Source organism: Daphnia pulicaria, chromosome 8 (genome assembly GCF_021234035.1).
Source record: "Daphnia pulicaria isolate SC F1-1A chromosome 8, SC_F0-13Bv2, whole genome shotgun sequence".
Taxonomy (NCBI): Eukaryota; Metazoa; Arthropoda; class Branchiopoda; order Diplostraca; family Daphniidae; genus Daphnia; species Daphnia pulicaria.
Genome location: NC_060920.1, coordinates 15,313,867 through 15,334,326, shown reverse-complemented (window position 1 = coordinate 15,334,326; position 20,460 = coordinate 15,313,867). Strand labels below are relative to the sequence as shown.

Sequence of the window (20,460 nt, the reverse complement as noted above, 5' to 3'; positions counted from 1 at the left end):
GCTTCAGGATCCCTCCTCCTCCTCCTCCTCTTTTCTAAGCCTAATTGAAATCTGCTAGCCGAGCGCTTTTTATATGCTCCTGCGTGTTGGCTTTCCCCCTTTTGCGCTCTGACACGGTCAACCCCTTTAAGGGATTTTCCTTTTTCTCTCCTCCTCCTTTCCCCCATCCCATTTTTTTATTTGATTCCTTCTTCCACGTACGAGGATTGATATTCATTTGTGTGCTCCGGCTATGCTCTCGATTTATTTTATTTTATTTTTTCTCTCTCTCTCCACTCTCTTCAGAGAGAGAGAGTGTGTGTCCGCTCTCTTGAGTCGATCGATTTCAAACAACCGCTTCAGCGACTCCCGCAGGATCGTTATTTTTTTTTTTTCGCTTCCATTTTCTCCCTTTAACTTTTTTTTTTTTTCGGCTGGCCCGGGAGAAATATTTGACTTACCCCGCCAAGCTTTTTTGCCTCCCAATCGATATACGGCGCAGACTTGACTGATACTGCTAGGCTAGTAGCCTCTATCTATAATGCACACACATACTATATACTACGGGTATTGGTATAACAATTTGGGCGCGCGGTCATCTCCGCAACACAGGCCAATCCCCCATTTATATTGCGGAAAATAGAAACGCGCAAAAAGAAAAAGGAAAACAAAAAAGAGAGAAACATATTCATAAATAAAAGGATATTGGAACGGCGGGAGTGGAGGGGGGGGGGAGAAGAATAAGGTGACAGGAATGAATGACTCGAAAATATGGACTGAAGCCCCTCGGTGCAGCTTCTGCCTGCCCACACAGTCTCCCTCCTCCTTGATAGAGTGAAGAAGAGAATAGATGAGAAAGAGAATCATCGTCGATGGGTTTCGTTGCTCGGGAAATTGGGGGGCGCTTGGCTTTCATTTTTGGCCATATTCCTCCTTATTGAAATGGAGCGCTCGCGCTAGATTGAAAAATGCCAGGCGTCGGAAGCCTGAGTAAGATTGTAATATACAAGTCATCGTTTCCCAGTGGCTTAGTTGTAGGTACTTCCTATTTTGAGACAAAAGAGGGGAGCTGATGCAAATAACAAAGGCAGGAACAATTTTTTCCTGACGATTTCCAGGATCACGCAGAAGAATTTGAAGAGAAAATCATTTAGTTCCCCTGCACAGGGCCGCCGAGAGGGGGGGGCTAGAGGGGCAAGCTGCCCTGGGCGCCAAGAATTGGGGGGCGCAAAAAAGCGGGGGGCGCGAAAAAATAAACAGAAATTAAAAAATGAAAGAAATAAATAAATGATTGTAAATGATGTGTCTTGAAATAGGAAATCGTCTATGTTATTTCATACTTAAATTGAATTTTAGGACGAAAGTGAGAAAGTGAGAGAAGCGAGTAAGCGATATGAAAACGATTTTCCAATTACTTCACTACTCAACTAGCCCACTAGGTGGCCATCAGGCCATGCTTGTTTTCCTAGTGTTGAACTGTTTATTCAATAAGTCCTCATGGCTTCGATGGGCCATAAAAAGCTTTCCGGGGCGCAAAATCGTGCTAAGGCAAAGAAAAAAGAGGATGAAGTTAACAAAAATAAACGTACGCTAAGAGATTTAGGGTTTTTTACTGAAACAGGTACAACCAGATCGTCCACTTGCACATCCAGCAGTCATGAGGTAATCAATTAAGTTATAGAGTGTGGCACTAGAGATGAATGTCTGGAAAAATCTTTAATGTAGGATCCCCTCGAACGGTCTAGAGATCAGGTATCGGAGGAATCAATTCAAGATTCAGCTCAATTATTGCAGCCGGTTGCCTCGAAAGGCTCTGACGAAAGTTGTGAAAGTGAGGTCACGTTAGATTCTGACAATGATGACAAAACTATTTCTGACGCACTTCAAGCAGAGAGTGGTAAATATGTCTATAATTCAATAACAATAACAACCCCATGGAGCTATGCTCATCAATAACTTCCTAATTAAATTTCGTCCAAGATAAAAACGACAACGGTCAATCTATATATTTAAATTTAAAATTTTTATGGCGCGTGATAGGTATCCAGATAGCAACTGATCCGATACATTGGCCTCGTGATTTGAAGCAAAGTGATAGAGATGATATCGTGATGAAAGGCCCTCCAGCTCTTCCAACCAACTTTCCGCGAGATAGCAAGAAGAGAGAATTCCCGAAGAATATTCTTTTTCAGAAACTACCTAACGGCGAAAGCGTTCCAAGAGATTTTTTGGTTTGGAGTTCCTCATCAGCCGCACTTTTGTGCTTCCCTTGTTCGGTTTTCGGCAAACAAGGAGCAGCTTCAGAGAGTTCTCTCCTTTTCCGTTGGAACGGTGGCATCAAAGATAACTGGAGAAAACTGTATGATCGCGTCTCTTCTCATCAGGGCAGCCAAATACATCAGAAGTATTACCTCGATTGGAAAACTTGTCTTGCAAGTCTCGCAGACCACACAGGGATTGATTCGAGTTTGCAAAAAGCAATTACTGCTGAAGTAGCTAAATGGCGTGAAATTCTCCGAGGGATTTTAGACGTAACACTGTTTTTAGCTTCACGCAACTTAGCATTCAGAGGTGAGAAAATAACAGATGACTGACGAAATATAGACACTACTAAAACAATATGTAATTAACTCGATAATACGTTTGTGTTCATTCATAAATTAAACAGGCCAAAGCAGTTCCGTGATTGACGAGCAAGGAAACGGCAACTTTATCGGAGCGCTTCAAATGATTTCAAAGCACAACCATGTTATTAAACACCATCTCGAAAACGTTGCTCGTCATCAGCAGGAGGGTTCGAGAATGCAGGCTCATTACCTCTCTTGGCAATCTCAGAACGAGTTTATAAAAGAGTGCGCCTCTATCGTCAAAGAATCCGTCTTGAAAGAAATCAAAGCATCCATCTACTACACGATCATCACTGACGGGACGCCGGATGAATCCCACACTGAGCAAATCACTTTTGTCCTTCGCTTTGTTTTCTTCAAAACGGATGAGAAGAAGTGGGAAATAAGGGAGCGTTTTCTAGGAGTCGAAGATATGGAGAAAAAGAAGGGTGTCGACATTGCTAATCTGATTTTTGACGTCCTTGCCAGAGAGAAGATAGATCTGCAAAACTGCAGAGGACAAGGCTATGACAATGGCTCTAATATGGCAGGTACCTACATTGGTGCGCAGGCTCTCGTTCTAAAAAAAAACTCGATGGCAGTGTATGTTCCCTGTAGCTGAATCATCCGCAGAAATGAAGACTTTCTTCGGAAATATTCAAGCGCTTTACGTGTTCTTCAGTTGCAGTCCTGCTAGATGGAAAATATTGCTAGAATCAACCGGAATATCCCTTCACAAGCTATCTGACACTAGATGGTCAGCGCGCATCGACGCAGTCAAACCCTTGGCTAAGAGACCGCGAGAAATCATCACGGCACTTGACTATTGTGTCGATAAACTGGACCTCACTGGCGAAATGGTCAATCAAGCCAAATCCTTAAAGAAATGGTTAAAATCTTTTGATACGGTGGTCCTTCTTACTGTATGGCTCAAGACGCTTCAAGCGGTGGACGACGTCAGTCGTCTCTTGCAATCTAATTCAATTGCAATTGACGACGAAATTATCCTCATCAATCAGCTATTAGATGATTTGGGCCGCATTCGTTCGTCATGGAACGAACTTTTGTCAGAAGCAAAATTGGTGGCCGAATCTCTCGGTTTTGAAAAGGACTTTGAAGTCAAACGAACAAGGAAAACAAAAAGGCACCATGATGAACCTCCGAATATAGCCTACTTCCACGACAGCGCACAGAAGAAGTTCGAGGTGAGTGTTTTCAACGTTGGATTGGATCATCTTATACAACAAATCCGATCAAGATTCGAAGTCGTTAAAGAGGTTTATGCTAGATTTGATTTCATATGGTCATTGACTGATGATATTGTTGCTCAAGAACGAAAAGCCCGTGAGCTTGCCAAGTTCTACTCTACCGACGTGAATGAAGAAGATCTTGTGGCAGAAATTCGTCACTTTGATCGCGTGAAAGGGGCCCTGTTTAATCCTGGTAACTCATTGAAACTCCTCAATCAGATCTTTTCTAAGGGGCTAGAACCCATGTTTCCATCGATCTGCATCCTTCTGCGGATTTTCAATACGATGTCAGTCTCTGTCGCCGAGGGAGAAAGGTCATTCAGCAAAATGAAAATCATCAAGAACTATTTTAGAGCGACCATGGGACAGGAAAGGCTTTCGAGCCTTATGATGTTATCTATTGAAAACGAGTTGGCCAGATCCGTGTCGTACGAAGAAGTAATTTCAAATTTCGCGTCGAGGAAAGCTCGCAAAATATGCCTTGCATAAATATGTGATTGTGATTTGTGATGTCTTGAATGCCTGTTGGATCTATCTACTGAATAACGATCTATGCGCATAGAATATTGGATTTTACGTGCTTTACTAATACTAAATACTGCACGGATGAAGTGACTAGTTAAACTAGACTACTGTGCTATCTTGAAATGTAATAACCCAGAAAACTGCAAACTAAAATAAATGAAAGCCTATTTGGTTCATCGTCAAATTTTGTCCAATTTTTTTTAGAACTGTATTACTCGAAAGTGGCAGGGCGCCGGACGACGCCTGCCCCGGGCGCCAAAATAGCTCTCTGCGGCCCTGCCCCTGCAACCATTTCTGCAAATGAATGCGGATCGGTCGGGAATAATTGATGATGATGAACTGAATGCCAAAGCTGCGAAATTTGGCTGGGAAACGAGAGAGTCGAAATGCTTGGAACAATGACCACAAATCACTGCTGGACTTTTTACCGCGGATTTCTCGGCTGGTTGAACTCTCGAGGGAGATTTCAGAGAAGAAGACTTCCTTTCTCTTTGTAGTTTGAAATTTCAAAGATCCAAGATCCTTCCTTTGAATTCCCTCTGCCAAAAGATCTTTTGTCGGCCGTGAAACACGCTTTCCCCTATAGTTTGTTTGTACTTGCTGACTTGCTGTGTAGGTCGCCGGCACAAAGCAGAAAGCCCACGCATTGGCAACAACATCCATCCGGGTCCCGTCGTTTAACAAACAAAAAAAATCCCTTGATAAATCTCTCGTGAACGAAGTCTAATGCGTGCGGGCTAATGAAACTCCGCGTGCCGCTTGATGTCCATAATATATACTACACACAAGCAGTCTGAGCAGTGTGTTTGTGCACAGACGAAGTCAGCCACACATGCCCTCTAACTGGTCTGAATCAATTCTCCAGGACATACTGTGCAACTACATGAAAGACTTTTGGACGCCACACGTCACAAGGTTCGGGTCCCGGCGGCCCCTCCACCTTTGCAGAACCCCAAAATATGAACTCCGGTGACGGGAATGATGGCAAAACATGAACAACACAAGAGACCGCGCCTTCAATCTTAATTATTATCGAGTTGTATTGAATAGTCGGTGCCCGCGCGGTAGGTAGGTAGGTAGGTTGGTACGCGTGATTTTATTTAATAAATTTCGATTTGTCGAGGTTATATTATTTATTGAGCAATCGATGGAAAATCGATAGACGTCGAATTATTTAGTTTACTTTGACGTTGTTTCAAACAATTTCACATATATTAACGAAACTGCCGCTTTTTATCGTAGCTTCTCGTTTTCTTCGTGATCAATATAATGCGTACACGCTCGATGTGTGTGTACCGCACTGGTAAATAGTGGAACTATATTAAACATTTCACGACACAATATTTCATTTTTAAATTTCGGTCGCTAATAATACGCAGCCGGTCGTTTGACGACGGAACAAGCGATTGTTGGCACTTTTAATGTTTGCGTCATTTCTTTTTATACAGCTTTTACTCACTTCATTCTTATTTACAGGCGCCGAGTTCTTAATGGTCTCTCTTTATCTCTTCTTTTTTATTATTTAACAACCCGAACGTATACAGGGAGTGCCATTATACAGTATTTATATACTGGGATCTCTGTTCTTTCGTATTATTATACTACACTAGTAGTCTTAGCGCCCGTCTTATTACCTCAGTCGGAACCCAATTAGGCATCCAATTGCGTTTGTTCGCTGTTGGCTATTTTATTTGTATGTCCTTTTCGGGGTTTTAACGGTTTATCGTTGCTCTTTGCCGTATATATATGTATAATGTCGGTACAACTGAACAAACTAGGCTACTTTACCGAACATGAAGTCGAACGACGTCAAATTTCTGCGTAAGTGTCTAGTATTATTTGCGTGAGTTGGGACGCTTCGCCGGCACCCTCTAGCGCTCACGTTACTTAGCCGACGTCGGGGTAACGCCCTTCTTCTGATGTAACATTTGTCCGGTAGGTGGTGAGGACGCCGGTAGACGTCGATCTCGTAGCGCAAAAAACTAAGAACCCCCCCCCCAAAAAAAAAAAAACAAAAACGATAGAGCAAAAGAGATATAGCATTCTGGAATCGGTATGACACGCTATAACTGTGTCCAGGCACATCTTTTATGGTGTTGTCATGGTATTTCAATTCAAGCTGCAACGATTGCTCTCGAAGCAAGATTTGTTGCAACTACAAATAACATAATAACGCGCCATAGACGACGGCGAGTTACACAGACGAGCGATCGATTCGCATTTAGAAAGTTTGCCGGTCTGCGAAGAGCCAAGATGAAGTTTCCCCTGGCGGGAGACCGGGAGTTGCCCGTTGATGTGAATTCGACACTCAAATTCATCGTCAGTTTCGTCACCTAGACTCCAGTTTTATTTATCTTTTTTCTTTTCCAATTCTTCACACACTTGACATGATTTGATTCGTTCGTCTAGTCGTCTGTCTACGCTGTGTCACCCTTGTGACGTCACCTTTTCACCCGATGCTGTACAGGGAAATGTTGCAAATTCGCTCACGTAACTGTCGCTTAACGTAACTCACTAACGTTCAAAGAACTCTCTGCATAATGGAAACAAAAAGAGTTGAATCATAGTGGCAAATGAAACAAGGTTGGAAATGCAAATGTGGTTTTCCAGCTAGCTAGAATTCATTTGCCACTTTTCGCGAATGCGATGGTGTGAAACGACCGTGAATTTCTTGGATCAACTTGTAATGCGATGTACATCATGTTTAACTCGCTTTCCGTTTGAGAAATGAAATACAAATGAGAGACGCAATTCCCCCCCCCCCTCATGTAATATTTCTGTACAATGGGGATCACAATATATACAGGACCGTCTAAGTATAGGTTTGATCAACAGAGTTTAGTTTGTAGAGCAAACAATAGTACGACGCCCTTGTTCTCGCTGCCAATCACCGGGCAGTAGGGGGGTCCTCTTGCTCACACATCCCGTACAAACAAAGTCGATGATTCACATCAATTGTACAACGCACAAAAGAAGTCGCAGTGGCAGAGGTATCGACCGATGGCGTGATGGACAGCCATATAAACAGAGAGTAAAGAAAAAAGAAAAAAGAAAAAAAAGTTGAACCTAATTTCAACTCTGTTTACGGCTTTCCTCGTGTTCATTACGCATGCAGCCGTGGCGAGGAAGCGCGAGGCACACTGTGAATTTCGTGATTTATTAAAATGAACGTTGTTTCATAATCAATATTGTTCCGATCTTATATTATAAGCCTAGTTCGTTTCAGGGATGCAATTTTGTTGAAAACATGAAAGAATCGGCTTGTTTACCGACCCTTATCGTGTTTTTGACTCTCCAAATTGACTTAAAAGAGATCAGCTGAACGTTGTTTTCTTTCAGCCAATTTGTTCCGACCCCCTTACTCCCACACGTCCCTCTTTGTCGATCTCAAAACGTATGGGGAAGGTGGGAAAAAGAACAAGCAATATACGTACTAAATACACACCGTGGTATACAATTTGATGGCGTGTCCAAAGTCGATCGATTGTCAGAAAGTCCAAGACCCCGCTTGCCCCCTATGCGCTTCAAATTCCCAGCTAGGGTACACTCCCTCGCTTCTTCTGAAGGAATACTATACTACCGTGTGCTTGTGCGTGTACACACACACACACACACATATATATATATATATACAGTATTAATCTTATTCGATTAAGTGCGTGTTGGCGTGCGTGTCGGCGCATTTGCCGCACGGTTGCCCCATGTTAAGCCCTCCAACTGCCCCCCTGTCGGCCCTTTTTTTCTTCCTTCCTCTCTTTCTTTCTTTCTTTCTTTCTTTGACATCCTGTCGAGACCTTCTCAGTTTACCATCGGCTTATAGGACGGACGACGTGGCGCAGAACGACAGATCCATCAGGGACAAGTCCATTTTCGTGATTATTGAGGATGTGATGTGAAAGACGGACGGTTAGCATCACGCCCTGTCGGCGCTGCCAGTAGAAATGACGAGCGGGTTCTCAAGTAGTGGGAGGCAATTTTCTTACAAATGGATTTTCAGATGAAAATCTCGATCTTTCTCAGAAAGTTTGGCTTTTGTTATTACCGGGCGCTGACTTGTGTGCGACGGGGGCGTTTTCAATCCGCCACAGAATCTGGAAGCATTTCAGTGTTTTCTTATTACCTTTGCAATCGACATGATGGATCATAAAATCCGGTACGACTTTTTATATGATTGGGCCGTCAACGCAGAGATGTTTGATCCATAAAACCCTGGGAATAAACGAAGAAGTACGGGGCTTATAGAGATAATTTGGCCGTAAATATCGAAACGATAGTTTCGATGATGGCTGGTGGTTAGAATGTTATTAACCGGAATCGTTGGTTTCTTTTTTCTTTCTTTTTTCTTTCGGTGCGGTAGTTCGTTGACGGTCGGGGGGCCATGACTACTAGAATTTCAGACCAAGTCAGGAATAAGAGATATAGTGTTTCGCTCCCTGTACCGTGATGACATCGGTCTCGGCTTATTCCTATCTCACGAAGCAAATCCCTTGAACTTGAGGCACAATTTCCCATATATATGTCATTAGTCATGTATAAACCTTCAGTAGTACGAACGCTGTAAGCTACAAACGACCAACTCCCCTTGATGGTATAGGGATTTGAAAATGGGGCAACTGCTGGAGAGTTGGATGGATCGCGGGACTATAATGTATGCTTTACAGATGCGGAGGGCGGTAAACCGGAATAAAATCTTTTTTATTTTTTTATTTATTTTTTAAAATATATTTTTCAGCCTATAGTATAGGTATTGAAATTCGCCGTTGTATTTCCGTTATCAGAAATTCATTCCTGTAGTCGAATGAGTTGTTGCAGTCTAAATTTATGGGCCGGGACATGTTTTGCATTTGCATAATACCTTGATTCTTCTTCCTCGTCTCTCCTCTCTCTTCAAATCGTATGTTAGAACTTTTATTCCTGCCGTTACATTAAACACTTTTGTACAAACTTTTTTCCCCGGAGTTATTTATACACACACTAGATCATCGCGGCGGGTGAATACGTAACGAGCAACTTTCTAGTTGAAAAAGATTTTCTTCTCAAACATTTGAATCGGGCCTCCCGCTGTTCTGCCTCTCTCAGTTCATTTTGCTATCGACCAAAAACTCTTGTATAACTTGTAATGGAGAGAAAAGCCCCCATTTACTATAGTTAACAAAAACAGGGGTGAAGAGAATCGCCGAAGAGAATGGAGAATATTTCAAACTGATGATGATTACGTATGAGTGACCCACTTTGAATGAAAACCAAACAAGGGGGAAAAAAAAAATTCAACTACTAAGCCAACGCTCCGGGGAGTCTCCCCCGGCTCTATTCATCACTTTTGGCTTTAGTTATTCGCCTCATTTTATGCGTGTATGTGTACACGCCCATACGATTGCAAGATACAGCACTTCATGCAATATAGCTTTGAGGGGTGAGAAATATTTCCGCTCTTGTAGCTGCTGACTGGGCAGGAAAATAATCAAGACTTCTCAGTAAAAACACGCGAGCCAAACCACTCGAACCCCCCTCCATCAACACCAACCTCTTGTTGTTGCCCCTTTGCTTATTTTTCTCTCTCCTTCTTGATGTCAATGGGACTCTTGACGAATCTCTTTTCATTCTCTTTCACGGCATTTGACATCACCCCCCTTTTGCCTATTCACCAACGAATCCTTTGAGCCTGATGGATTATATACCGACCGATGCAATAAATTATTCACTTCTCTCACAGTGTCACATGCGATGCCCGGTTAGGTTTTGCCGGGTGCTGAACTATATCGCGTACATTGGCGAATTCGAGTTGCTGGTTAACCGTGAAGCGTGAGACTTTGAACCATCGGTGTCTCTCTTGTCTACCACTGACGATAACATCTGTGTCCTATGAAATATAACTTCCCTTAGTCGCGGATGGCGGATGTAAAAGAAAGACGAAGAGTTGGGACGGAGAAGTTGAGAAAAGTCAAATGTAGATTGTGTGTGTGCGCCACCAACTCGTCGCTAGTCGATTGGTTAAAGTCTGGCAAGCCTTTTTAAAAATGTGTGGAGAGACTGGGAGAGACGGAAATCAAGTGCACGACGACGCACTAGTTACTAAAAGTTGACTGGCAAAGACAGCCTCACCGACAGTGGAATTTTAGGAAATACTCATTTCGTCCTATTGCCCCCCCCCCCCTTACTTGAGCTCTGTGATATACTTGGGAATTGTTATCAGACCGTCAGGTGCACTGGAAGCTTCGAGGAGACGACTACCAGACTAAGACCGACGGCTCTTATACGCTCGAGAAAACTTTGCCCGTCACATGATTACTGATTAGGTCGACTCTCCTCTGCTTGAAACATTATCGACCGGTTCCGGTCCTCGGTCTGGAGTGGATTGTTTTGTTGCTGCTTGTATCAACTTTTATTTTTCCCCTCGCCATCTTTCCATTCCCTTTCGCTCCCTCGTACAGGAACGAGGGCCTCTCAATCATCCAAGTCTTGGAATAACTCATTAACTACGTCTCGAATTATTATCAATCAGTCTCTATTGAAGATTTTTTTTTTCTTTTGTCAATCTCTAGGTATTAGCGGGCTCGACAGTGATGAGAAAGGGATAAGTTACACGGATGCCTCCCAACGAAGAGCATCCGTATTCCCAGGATCCAGGACGGATGGATAGACACCAAACTAGTCTGCAAGTAAGTCCATTATCGTTAAATATAGAGAGTTAGACGTCACGGCTATTGCCGTTGCAATATATGAATAGTTGACTCGGTGCGAAGAAAAAGATGGATAAAGGATTGTTTTGTTCAATTCCTTCTTTTTTTAAATAAAACGCCCATGCACAACAAAGAAAAAACAGGAAAGGGCGTGAGCGTATACAGAAGTACGGAACTTTGCTAATGTTTGGGTGTCAATTATTCTCTTGTTTTCCCCTCTGCCACTGATGATGTTTTTATACGTACATTCGCCATGAGATATTTTTTGGTGTTGTTAATTACGCATAGCAAATTTTCTGCGGGTCGCATGCTCCGTTGCTATTTTAATGTCGTCTCTTTTTATTTTTGTTGTTAGTTCCCAACCACCGTCCAATCAATCTAATAGATTCTATTGTAAATAAATCAGATGGATACAGGGGAACCAAAGGTCTCGTCTCTCTCTGGAGACGAGAGGCGAAAGTTTCAAAATCCGTCCGCCTCATTCGGTTGCCCACCTTCTTCTTTCCCCCCCCCCCCCCTCCTCCTCAATGCTCTCTCTGCTACGTAGTCTGCTTGACTATTCCACCCACTTTGTCGACTTAGTTTAACCGAATCGAGTCACAATATAGAGACTCTGAGCAGAAAGCTCGAGAATAACACGCTCTCTCTCAACTTGTATATGCGCAAAAGCTAAGGTCTTTCAATTTCTGGGCAAACTCTATTCACCGCCGTTATTCGACATCATCTCTTTATGCTGTTTCCCCGTGTTAGTGGTGGTGGTGGTGGTAGTAGCAGCAAGAGTGAGTCCGTCTATACGGTCGGCAAAGTTGAACAGCATTTGGGAGTCTGTTGACCGGGCGTGTCCCAGAGCAAACATTGCAAGTGATTTATCGAATGCTAGGGCAACTTTGAGCTGCTGCCACTTGCTGGTGCTGCAAGGCTATACGTAGTAGAGTCTGTACTACAGTGTACAGCCAAAGGGAGAGCCGGGTATAGAATTCAGCATCGGTGACTTCCCAGCACTTGCCTGGAAGAGTCGGAAAATTGCGACATGCTCTCTAGTATTTCTTTTCGGGCAGGTTATTATGGAGAGATTAGATATAGCGCTCCTTGATCTTTGACGTTGACTGATAATGGAGGAATGAGAAAGAGACGTCGACGATGAAGAAGAAGAGGGGGCCGACAGTAATGAAATTCTTGGCTCCTGAACGTTGGGCGGCACCTCGATCCCTCTTTGCTGCTGCATACTCCCTTTGACGCTGGCAGAGAGTCTCTCTAGCTGCGACCTACTTCTTGTTCTTTATCCTTCCAGCGCAACCCCTTTCTGCTCGTCTGCATTTGCCAGAGTCTCGCGGGCGAAGATGGGCAGAGATACTTGAATGTACCCGGAGATCTGAAAGGAGCCATAGACCTACTTAGATGGACATAATGACGATGACTATCGCATGTACAAAGTGGCCTTATAGGAGAAACCCCCCCCCCCCCCGTCGCTCATTTCTGTGTATAACTACTATATAGCGCGCCAGATTTCCATAGATAGGGTCTCCTCTGCAGGTATTACGAAAAGGGAGAACGATGTTTTGACAAGGTTGGCTTAACGTCGTCGCCGGGAAGACGGAACGAAGAATATTGCCACCCAGCTAGGCATACGAAGAAAATGTCACCAAATCACTTTTCGACTGGCTTCCTTATTCGCTCGCTCATCATCGACAGGGCCCCCCTTCGTCGTCTCTTCGTGTCGCTGGGAAATGCTGTTAAAGAGGAACATGAAAGAGGTCGAGGTGGAAATGGCAGATGGAAAGCACGCTAGGATGGGGGGGGGGGGGTGGATTGGTGATTGCCCGGCGTCGTCGTCGTCTTGGCTTCCGCGACCGGGCCAATCGTGAATGATTCAGCCCGGAGCTATTCCATTCGAGTCGATTTCCTGATCAGCGACGTATCCGGCACAAGCTCGTCGTGTCTCTCTTGTTGCCACTCTACGATTCTTTCCTTTTCGTCTTTTTATCTTTTGAACTAACGTAGATACTATACGACACTCTGTCGATCTCTTGCCCTTTCTCTCTCTCTTTTCAATTGCCCCCAAGATGGTTAACAAACAACCGGTAGACGTCGTGTTAAGAGACCTCTGATGATTTGCGAGTCGTCCTAAATAAATACACCGTATGTGTGTGTGTAGTACTCGGGGAAAGTATCTTAGATAAAGGCGGAAGCTAGACTTGCTTTTGTTTCCACCCTATCTATACGTTTGTCTCTTCATTTTGCTGTTGCTTTTCACCAGCGAAGAGCTGCGCCTTTCGGGGACAGACATTCGATTCACGCGTGAGATCAATGCACACACAGCGCCATGGCAGTCAACGTTTCGTTTGGTGCCATGCGAGAAAGGACCGAGGGTGGAGTTGTGTGAGGGTGGCGGCCCAGATATAGGCGACGACGACGAAATCTCGGCGGATAGAAGAAGGAGAAGACGCTGTGCATCATAAAATGCTAATCCCGTGTCTGTTTGAGGCCGCCCATCGTCGTTTTCCCCCTCTTCTTCTATTGCCAGGCTGTTTATATGTTTCTATATAAATACTCATCCCAGCTCCCTCTCTCTCTCTCTTTCTTTTTATACGTGGATGTAGTATATATGTAGTGTATGTACACACAGCGTAGACACTAGGCAGAGCATGGCGACTTTTCAGTATATAGTGGTGTCTACACTTTATACAATATCGTATCTATATTTATATGTTGGTTTACTACCGTCGCGTGATCCGCATACTCTCGTCAATGGCCGACAAGTCCTTCTGTATTGTATAAATACTCCTTTGTTCATTCGCTTCAGTTTTGCTTTGCTGCTGCCTAGGGGTTATATATTTATACATATACGTATAGTATAGTAGCCCCCCTGTCTCTGATGGAGGAGAGTCTATGAAAACTTTTTCCGGAGCGGATGAGTGGATCGATCCATCTCTCTCTCTCTCTCTTTCCCTCGGCACTCTTTTGACTCCTCTTTTCTTTTGACATCCTATCCGGTGGGCGTGAGTGTTTGCATAGCGCCTAATTTTTATTTTTGTTTCCTCTCGTTTCTTTTTCAACGTCAATATTTCCAAAACTCCATTGACCAACGTCTATTGTGGTTGCGTGTTTGTATTTTTCGTTGGTCCAGTTTGTCGCCATAGCAACCCCCCCCCCCCCCCTTGGACACATTTTTATTGTTTTTTCAATACCTCCAATGTTACTTGCTTGTTTGCATTAACTGGGCGGTTATTTTTACCCGCCATTTGGTAATATTTTTCTTAGTACTGCGACATCTTGAGACTTGTCAACTTTTCTGGGTAGAATTCTGTTTTTGTTTGCTTAGTTCCTGTCAATCGAAGAAAACGGTAGCATGGCGGTATTCTTGTCAAGCAAGTCGTTGGGTAGCACGAGTCGTGCACGCGTCATTTTCGGTCAGGAGCGAGCCCATAAAACCATAAAACGAACAAGAGTCATTTCAAGAAACTTGGAACCAAAGTAACGGCGTAGCGTCGGGAGCGAGAATCACGAAATGTAGGGGGGTTGACTCCTCTCTCTCTCTCTCTCTCTCTCTTCCTTGTTACACCGAGGTACAACACACACACAAGTTGCGACCGTAGATTTATGACATGACGTGGGGTATATTCTCTAGAAAGATATACATATAGCACCAGCAACAAACAGAAGAGAAAACGATCTATAAGTGATTGTTTGCTGAGCGCCACAGTTTCAATTGGTTTCGTGCCGGTGCAGTTATAAGAGTCACGGTTGCTGAATCGATGCCAAAGGGATGCGCCTCTCACGCACAGGGCCCTACCGTATTCAAAGTCTGTTAGCGACGTATATACACACACATAAAGTTCGTCAAATTAATATTTGATTTTCCAGACAAGTTTTGGGTTGATTTGAAAGGCTCGGGAATCGACTCAAATCTCTGGGTGGAATCAAATTTAACTTGACGGGAGGCAAAGAGCAGTTTGACGTGCACAGTATAAACTTGCCAGCCAAAACACAAAAACAACTGCTGCTGGATTCATTTTATCTCGGCGGCTATAGCTCGTGTAGAAGAGCAGTGAAAGTCGGCGTGCTCGTTAAGTGATCCATAGGCTTTAGTGGTACGTAGTCGTAGTCTAGTCGAGAGTGAGAGCCGGACGAGTTGGAGCAGCAGGAGGAGTGCCGAGAGAAATGGCGAACAAAGGAATATGATCAAACACATGTTTTATGGATAAAGTTAATTCAGTTCGTCTCGTCAGAGTTAGTGGCCGCCGCCGCCACCGTCCCGTTCCGCACTTGTTTCTCACTGGGGAGGAGGTACAGCACGACGGGGGCCAAATACAATCACCTCTTTTCAAGTCACAACAATCAAAGAGTGGGCCAACTGAAGCGTGCCGATAGCACTCGCCAAACTTGTGTTTTTGTGATTATTCCCTCCACTTGTGTTCTTGGCTGACTTTATTTGGTGCCTTATATTGCTTTTGTGTGTGCTGTGTGTACAGTTGTACACTATACGCACACAGCTTTTCTGATCCGAAACATCCAGTCGTTTGTTAACATTAAATACACTGCGCTGCGCGCCAAGTGCCGTCGTCCTCGCCTGGGCTACTGATGAGCGTCGTATCAGATGAAAGAAAAACAAGTCGTGCAATTAAGTTCTTTTTTTTTTTTTTTTCTTATGATTATGGAGCTAGAGAAAGAGAGAGAGAGGAGAGTGATTCTGTAATGTGCAACTTTTGGCTATCGGTGAAGGAGGAAGAAAAACAAAACAAAAACATAACATGGCATAAACCCGTGCCTAGTTAATGCCAAAGCCAAAATAGGAAGTCGAATGACGAGTTGGAAAAGAGAAACGCCAAGAGAGAGAGAGTCTCGCATAGGCCATAGGTCTCGAACCGACTGCATTTCTATTCTTTGCCGCAAAAGTGTCTTAGCCACCATATACTAAAGCTTGCCTACTAGCCCAGTAGCTATATGATGACCCTTAAAAGAGAGAAAAAGAAAAGAGTTGGGATGAGACAGAGGCAGATAGATGAAGACAGCAAGTTCTTGGTTGGGTGGCTCATCCGCCGACCGATCATTGACGCGTGAGTGAGCCATATCATGTAATGTGCAAGAGACAAACATCCGTAACAGGGATCTATAGAAAGGAGGGGGGGGGGGGCACACACTGCAAGCTTTCAAAAACATAAAAGAAAATAAAAGGGGGCAGAAGAAAAATGCAGTTTCTTTCAAACAGTATGGGAATCGATAAAAACTGGTACATTCGAATACTTATTGATTCAATTTCGTCTCCTTTTGCTCCTCGCAACTTTGCGATATGGTCACTCGGTATTTGATTTTGAATGTTGAAAATTCTATTCTTTTTTCTTCTCTATCGTCTGCTTCTATTTGATCATCGTTTCCAGTATTTTGCAGCTGCACCGCACCACCGCGGCTGGTAGATTCAGACACGAGTGGTGTGCGGATGTGACGGCCACTAAAATCCGCTCGTCAATAGATTCTGGGGGATTGCGAAAAGGAATAGAAAAACGATTGAAAGGAAAGTGAGAATACATATTATAAAGCCATATCGGACGTCATTCAGCAGCAACGCGTCGCTGTGCTCGACTGAGAGATGTGGAGAGAAGCTAAAGATTATTTCGAGCTGTTGTTGGTTGAGAGGAGAAAGTATCGATCCATCTGGCAATGACATTGTCCGGCAAAAGCCATGCAAGATATCGTATCTCAATATATACACACGCTTCGCTTTCATCGGTCAACACTTTGTGACAACAAACTTAACAAGACATAATACCGATTTGATTCGATTTGATGAATGGCGTTTCATATTCCGCCAGCTTCATGCCCCGTTTGCCTCACTTAGAGCCTACACCGGCCTACACGGCATTCTGTATCAAATAGTTCCAATCTATTTAATTTGTTTTCCCTAGCTGTCATGGAACCGAATGAGAAGGTCCCTTTGAAAAAAAGGAAATTATATTGAATTCGGTGAATGACATTGCTTGCAGGTTTTGAAACCGGATTTCGGGGACGAGCGCTGGCGTCAATTGGCTTCATTTCCGGCTTGGTGCGTGCCGGTATCATTTTAATGATTTTCATGAAAGACTGTACAACTCGTCTAGGTTGGTATGTTTGTTTTTCTATCTCCCGGCCGGTCATTAGACGCGCATGCAGATTGACATTTATGGAAATGCAGTAATGATGACGATGGAGGAGCAGGGAAGAATCGAGAATATTTCAGGTCCATCTCTCTATGAATTTTTCTTTACTCCTATACAGCGCAAATGCAGTGTGCCCCGCATGCATATTCATCTGCGTCAAAGTTTTACGTCAGCTGCCCGATTCTCACGATGGCGCCACTTTTTATCCGACGTCCCCTTTTAAAATTATTATCTTGCATTTATTTTCTTTTTTTTTTCTCTTTCTTCCACCCTTTGATTCTTTGTCCGGTCCGCGCATTTCCCTCTAAAAAATATACAAAAAAAAGAGTTGGTTTATTCTTCTTTTGCCGGCGTCTCTTTTTTTGGTGAATGACAGAATATGGAAGAGGATCGGCATAAATTATCTGATCTCGCTCTCACTTTCACCCTCTTCAATTTATTCGGATGCTTCTATTGCTCGCAACTTTTAGAAACGCAATTCTCCAACTTATTCTTCAGTTATGACGTACTTTTTTGCTTCTTGTATTATGTATCGTGCGATGCATATTCCATGGACTAACTCGATGACGCCCCCTCTTGCCATCGTCTACAATATGTCTCAATATCAGGGATATTCTTTTCTATCCTGGACCCAACTTTGCGCTTTACTTTTTTTTTGCGTCTCATTATTCTTCTATTGACATTCTGCCTGTCGGTCTTGCATCAAATAATAGCTGCTAGGATCATTATTGATGAAACGCGATCCGGGAGCCCTGACTCTTGGCAGACGTCCCCGTTGTGTCTGCTACCTAACAATCTTCCTTCGACCGGAAACGGCTCAATATGTGTGTGTGACTTTTCCGCGACGTAATAACTAAGAGAGAGAGAGGGAAGAAAAACTAATTATAAGTTTTAGTTCCCTAAAGCCACGTTCAGACTACAGGGTTTTTGAGCGTTTTACGTACTACGTATTTTTGGTTTAAGCAACCGTTTCTTCACAACGAAAAGTGTGAACGTGCCTTCCACGTTGCTGAAACCAAATTTACGTTGTACGTAGTACGTAAGAAGCTGTAGTCTGAACGATATTTAAGACGGAAAAGTAAAGGAAGCTGGCGATATTGCAAGAGACGAGGGAAAGAGCGAAAAATGATCGTATAGAGCGAAAAGCGAAGAATATGAAGTGTCACTGTCAGATGCCTGCTTCTGAAACGTAGTAACATAATTCATTGGCAGCCAACGAAGGCAATGACGAAAGCCTCCTCGTCGTACGTAGCGCTGGCTCTCCTCGCTGGAAGCGCTTTGTTAGATTCCAGCCATTCTTATCAGGGTGATATCGATCCTCTTTTGCTTGCTTTTTGCTTGTTACACGTACGAGGAATATAGAGGGACGTTTTCAGGGGGGGGGGGGAAAAGAAGAGAAAGAAGTGTATATAGGAGACACAGCCAAAAATAAAGATAACGATTCCAGAAGTGAGTCAGCAGCGAGAAGAGTCGACGTTGATCTACGTCTCGTTCTCTCTCTCTCTTATGCCACGCAACTCGTGACCGAGAAGAGCAGGGACATCAATGTCGACCGGGATTCATGATAGCTTTGGTAACTCCTTACCCCCTCCTTCACTATACTATCCCTCGCCTCCGTGTCTCTGAGAGATACCACCCACATCAGCTCGTCACTTTTACCCGCCACTGATTCAATCCGATTAGAAATCAAAGTCGAATGGCTGCCACGTAATCGTCTACATTATGGCTGCACCAACTTGGTCTCTCTCTCTCTCTCACTCACCCCTCCCCCCCTTCCCTCTTGATCCCATCCTCCCCCTTCGTCTTCTTAGTTAACTCAATTAGAGGGGGGAAATCGGTATTTGCATCGACGTATTCAATCAACGGGCGCCGCACTCCCTCCAATGACAGATGCCGAAAGTTTAGCGGCAACGATTTCTTTATCGACACCGTGTCAGCACTAGACCAATCGGCCAAATGTTTGGCTATGCAACCAACTTCACACACGCCCATTTCTATCATTCATTTCATTACCAAAAAGTAGCAAACGATCCAATCCCGTCACCGGATTTTTTGATTGACAATTTTCTACTTTACCGGGGGTGCATATCCTCATCCTCCCCTATAGGCCTATACCAATTCATTATACAAAGAATTAGGGGAAAACATTTTAGTTAAAGAATTTTTTTTTCCGTAGGGAGGGTAAAGTACTCTTTTATATTTGATGAGATTTTTTTTTTCTCGTACAATAATCGGATAATGGTAATATCTCCAGATAGATTCTCGCTGATTAATAGGAGTCAAACCCAATCACCATTTTTATTACTCGCCATCAATCAGCCAGCAAAAGTCTCGGGATTTCTTGCTCTTGGTAGCCCGCCGGCAGCAGTCAGCACGTGACAAAGTTCTCATTTCAATCGCGAATGCCAACTTACTTTATGATCAATTGTGCAGTATTTAATAGGGTTCTTACGTGATTTAGGCAAAAATTCAGACACAATTCCGCATTGATTTTTATTTTAGCCATCTTCTTTTATGGTATTAGCTGTTTCACCGGTTCAGGTTAGAGAGTAGTATGCATCAAATATGCTTCGTGCTGCCAACCTATTCCGCATCCGATGCGGAATTAATTTAAGACGTATCCCCCCCCCTCCCCCGAAGGTATTCCATATTTGAAGTCATGAAGTGTGTTCTCCGTGTTATTTGTCTGCACAAAGCACATAGAGTCAGAAAATAAGAATATGATTTCATTCTTAGAACGAAACATGCTCCGCCATTAAGTCGTCGTGCAAATTATACACTCGTATAATGGCTTTTGTTTGCGTTGGGACCCTGCCATGGACACTTCTCTACCAGCTGACGTTTGAGTAAGAATTATTCGAGCTCGATTGTTGCCATAGAGTTGATTCCACAGTCTCTTCGAGCGCCATCTTCTCTGCTTATTTATTCCTTATTCTAGGTTTTTCTTTATTTTGCTTCGTGTTATTTTTTTCTTTCTTCTTCTTCTTCTTCTTCTTCTGTTGAAAGATTGTCAACCTTTCCCCTTGACGTTTCGGTCCAACGGTTTCCAGAGGCAGTAAAAGAATAGATGACTTTCCATTTCCCCCTTTGACATTATAACAGTTTCAAGTGCACGTACATACAATACGTATAGATACCCGCCTATCGATTGTCCTGGATTTATTGAAAAATCGCAGAAATATTCATTTTTCCGAGATTAAAAGTTGTCTTATAACTAGAAAAAACAAACAAAAATGATCTGCCGCAGGAGACATTCTGGGAACTTGTGCTGTTATATAATATTATT

The 20,460-nt window shown here is 43.5% G+C and overlaps 2 protein-coding genes across 2 annotated transcripts in view; both read left to right on the top strand.

The window, feature by feature from the left end:
* Positions 1–1,476: 1,476 nt before the first annotated feature.
* On the top strand, positions 1,477–4,324 carry LOC124311973 (zinc finger MYM-type protein 1-like). Its single transcript, XM_046776341.1, has 5 exons — positions 1,477–1,641; positions 1,705–1,876; positions 2,020–2,550; positions 2,648–3,136; positions 3,204–4,324. Exons 1-5 carry the CDS (start codon positions 1,477–1,479, stop codon positions 4,322–4,324), a joined length of 2,478 nt encoding a protein of 825 aa, XP_046632297.1.
* Positions 4,325–10,825: 6,501 nt separating this feature from the next.
* LOC124312073 overlaps positions 10,826–20,460 on the top strand; it is a 63,141-nt gene continuing 53,506 nt past the window's right edge. The window contains exon 1 of the mRNA XM_046776525.1: positions 10,826–11,019. The gene's annotated coding sequence lies outside the window, so the exon portion shown is untranslated. The remainder of the gene's footprint in view (positions 11,020–20,460) is intronic.

Bases quoted from the DNA above. Each gene is read 5' to 3' on its own strand.
- LOC124311973 (XM_046776341.1), top strand. From the start codon at position 1,477: ATGGCTTCGATGGGCCATAAAAAGCTTTCCGGGGCGCAAAATCGTGCT. The intron at 1,642-1,704 runs GTAATCAATTAA...TCTTTAATGTAG, and splicing joins GCACATCCAGCAGTCATGAG to GATCCCCTCGAACGGTCTAG. The intron at 2,551-2,647 runs GTGAGAAAATAA...TAAATTAAACAG, and splicing joins ACGCAACTTAGCATTCAGAG to GCCAAAGCAGTTCCGTGATT.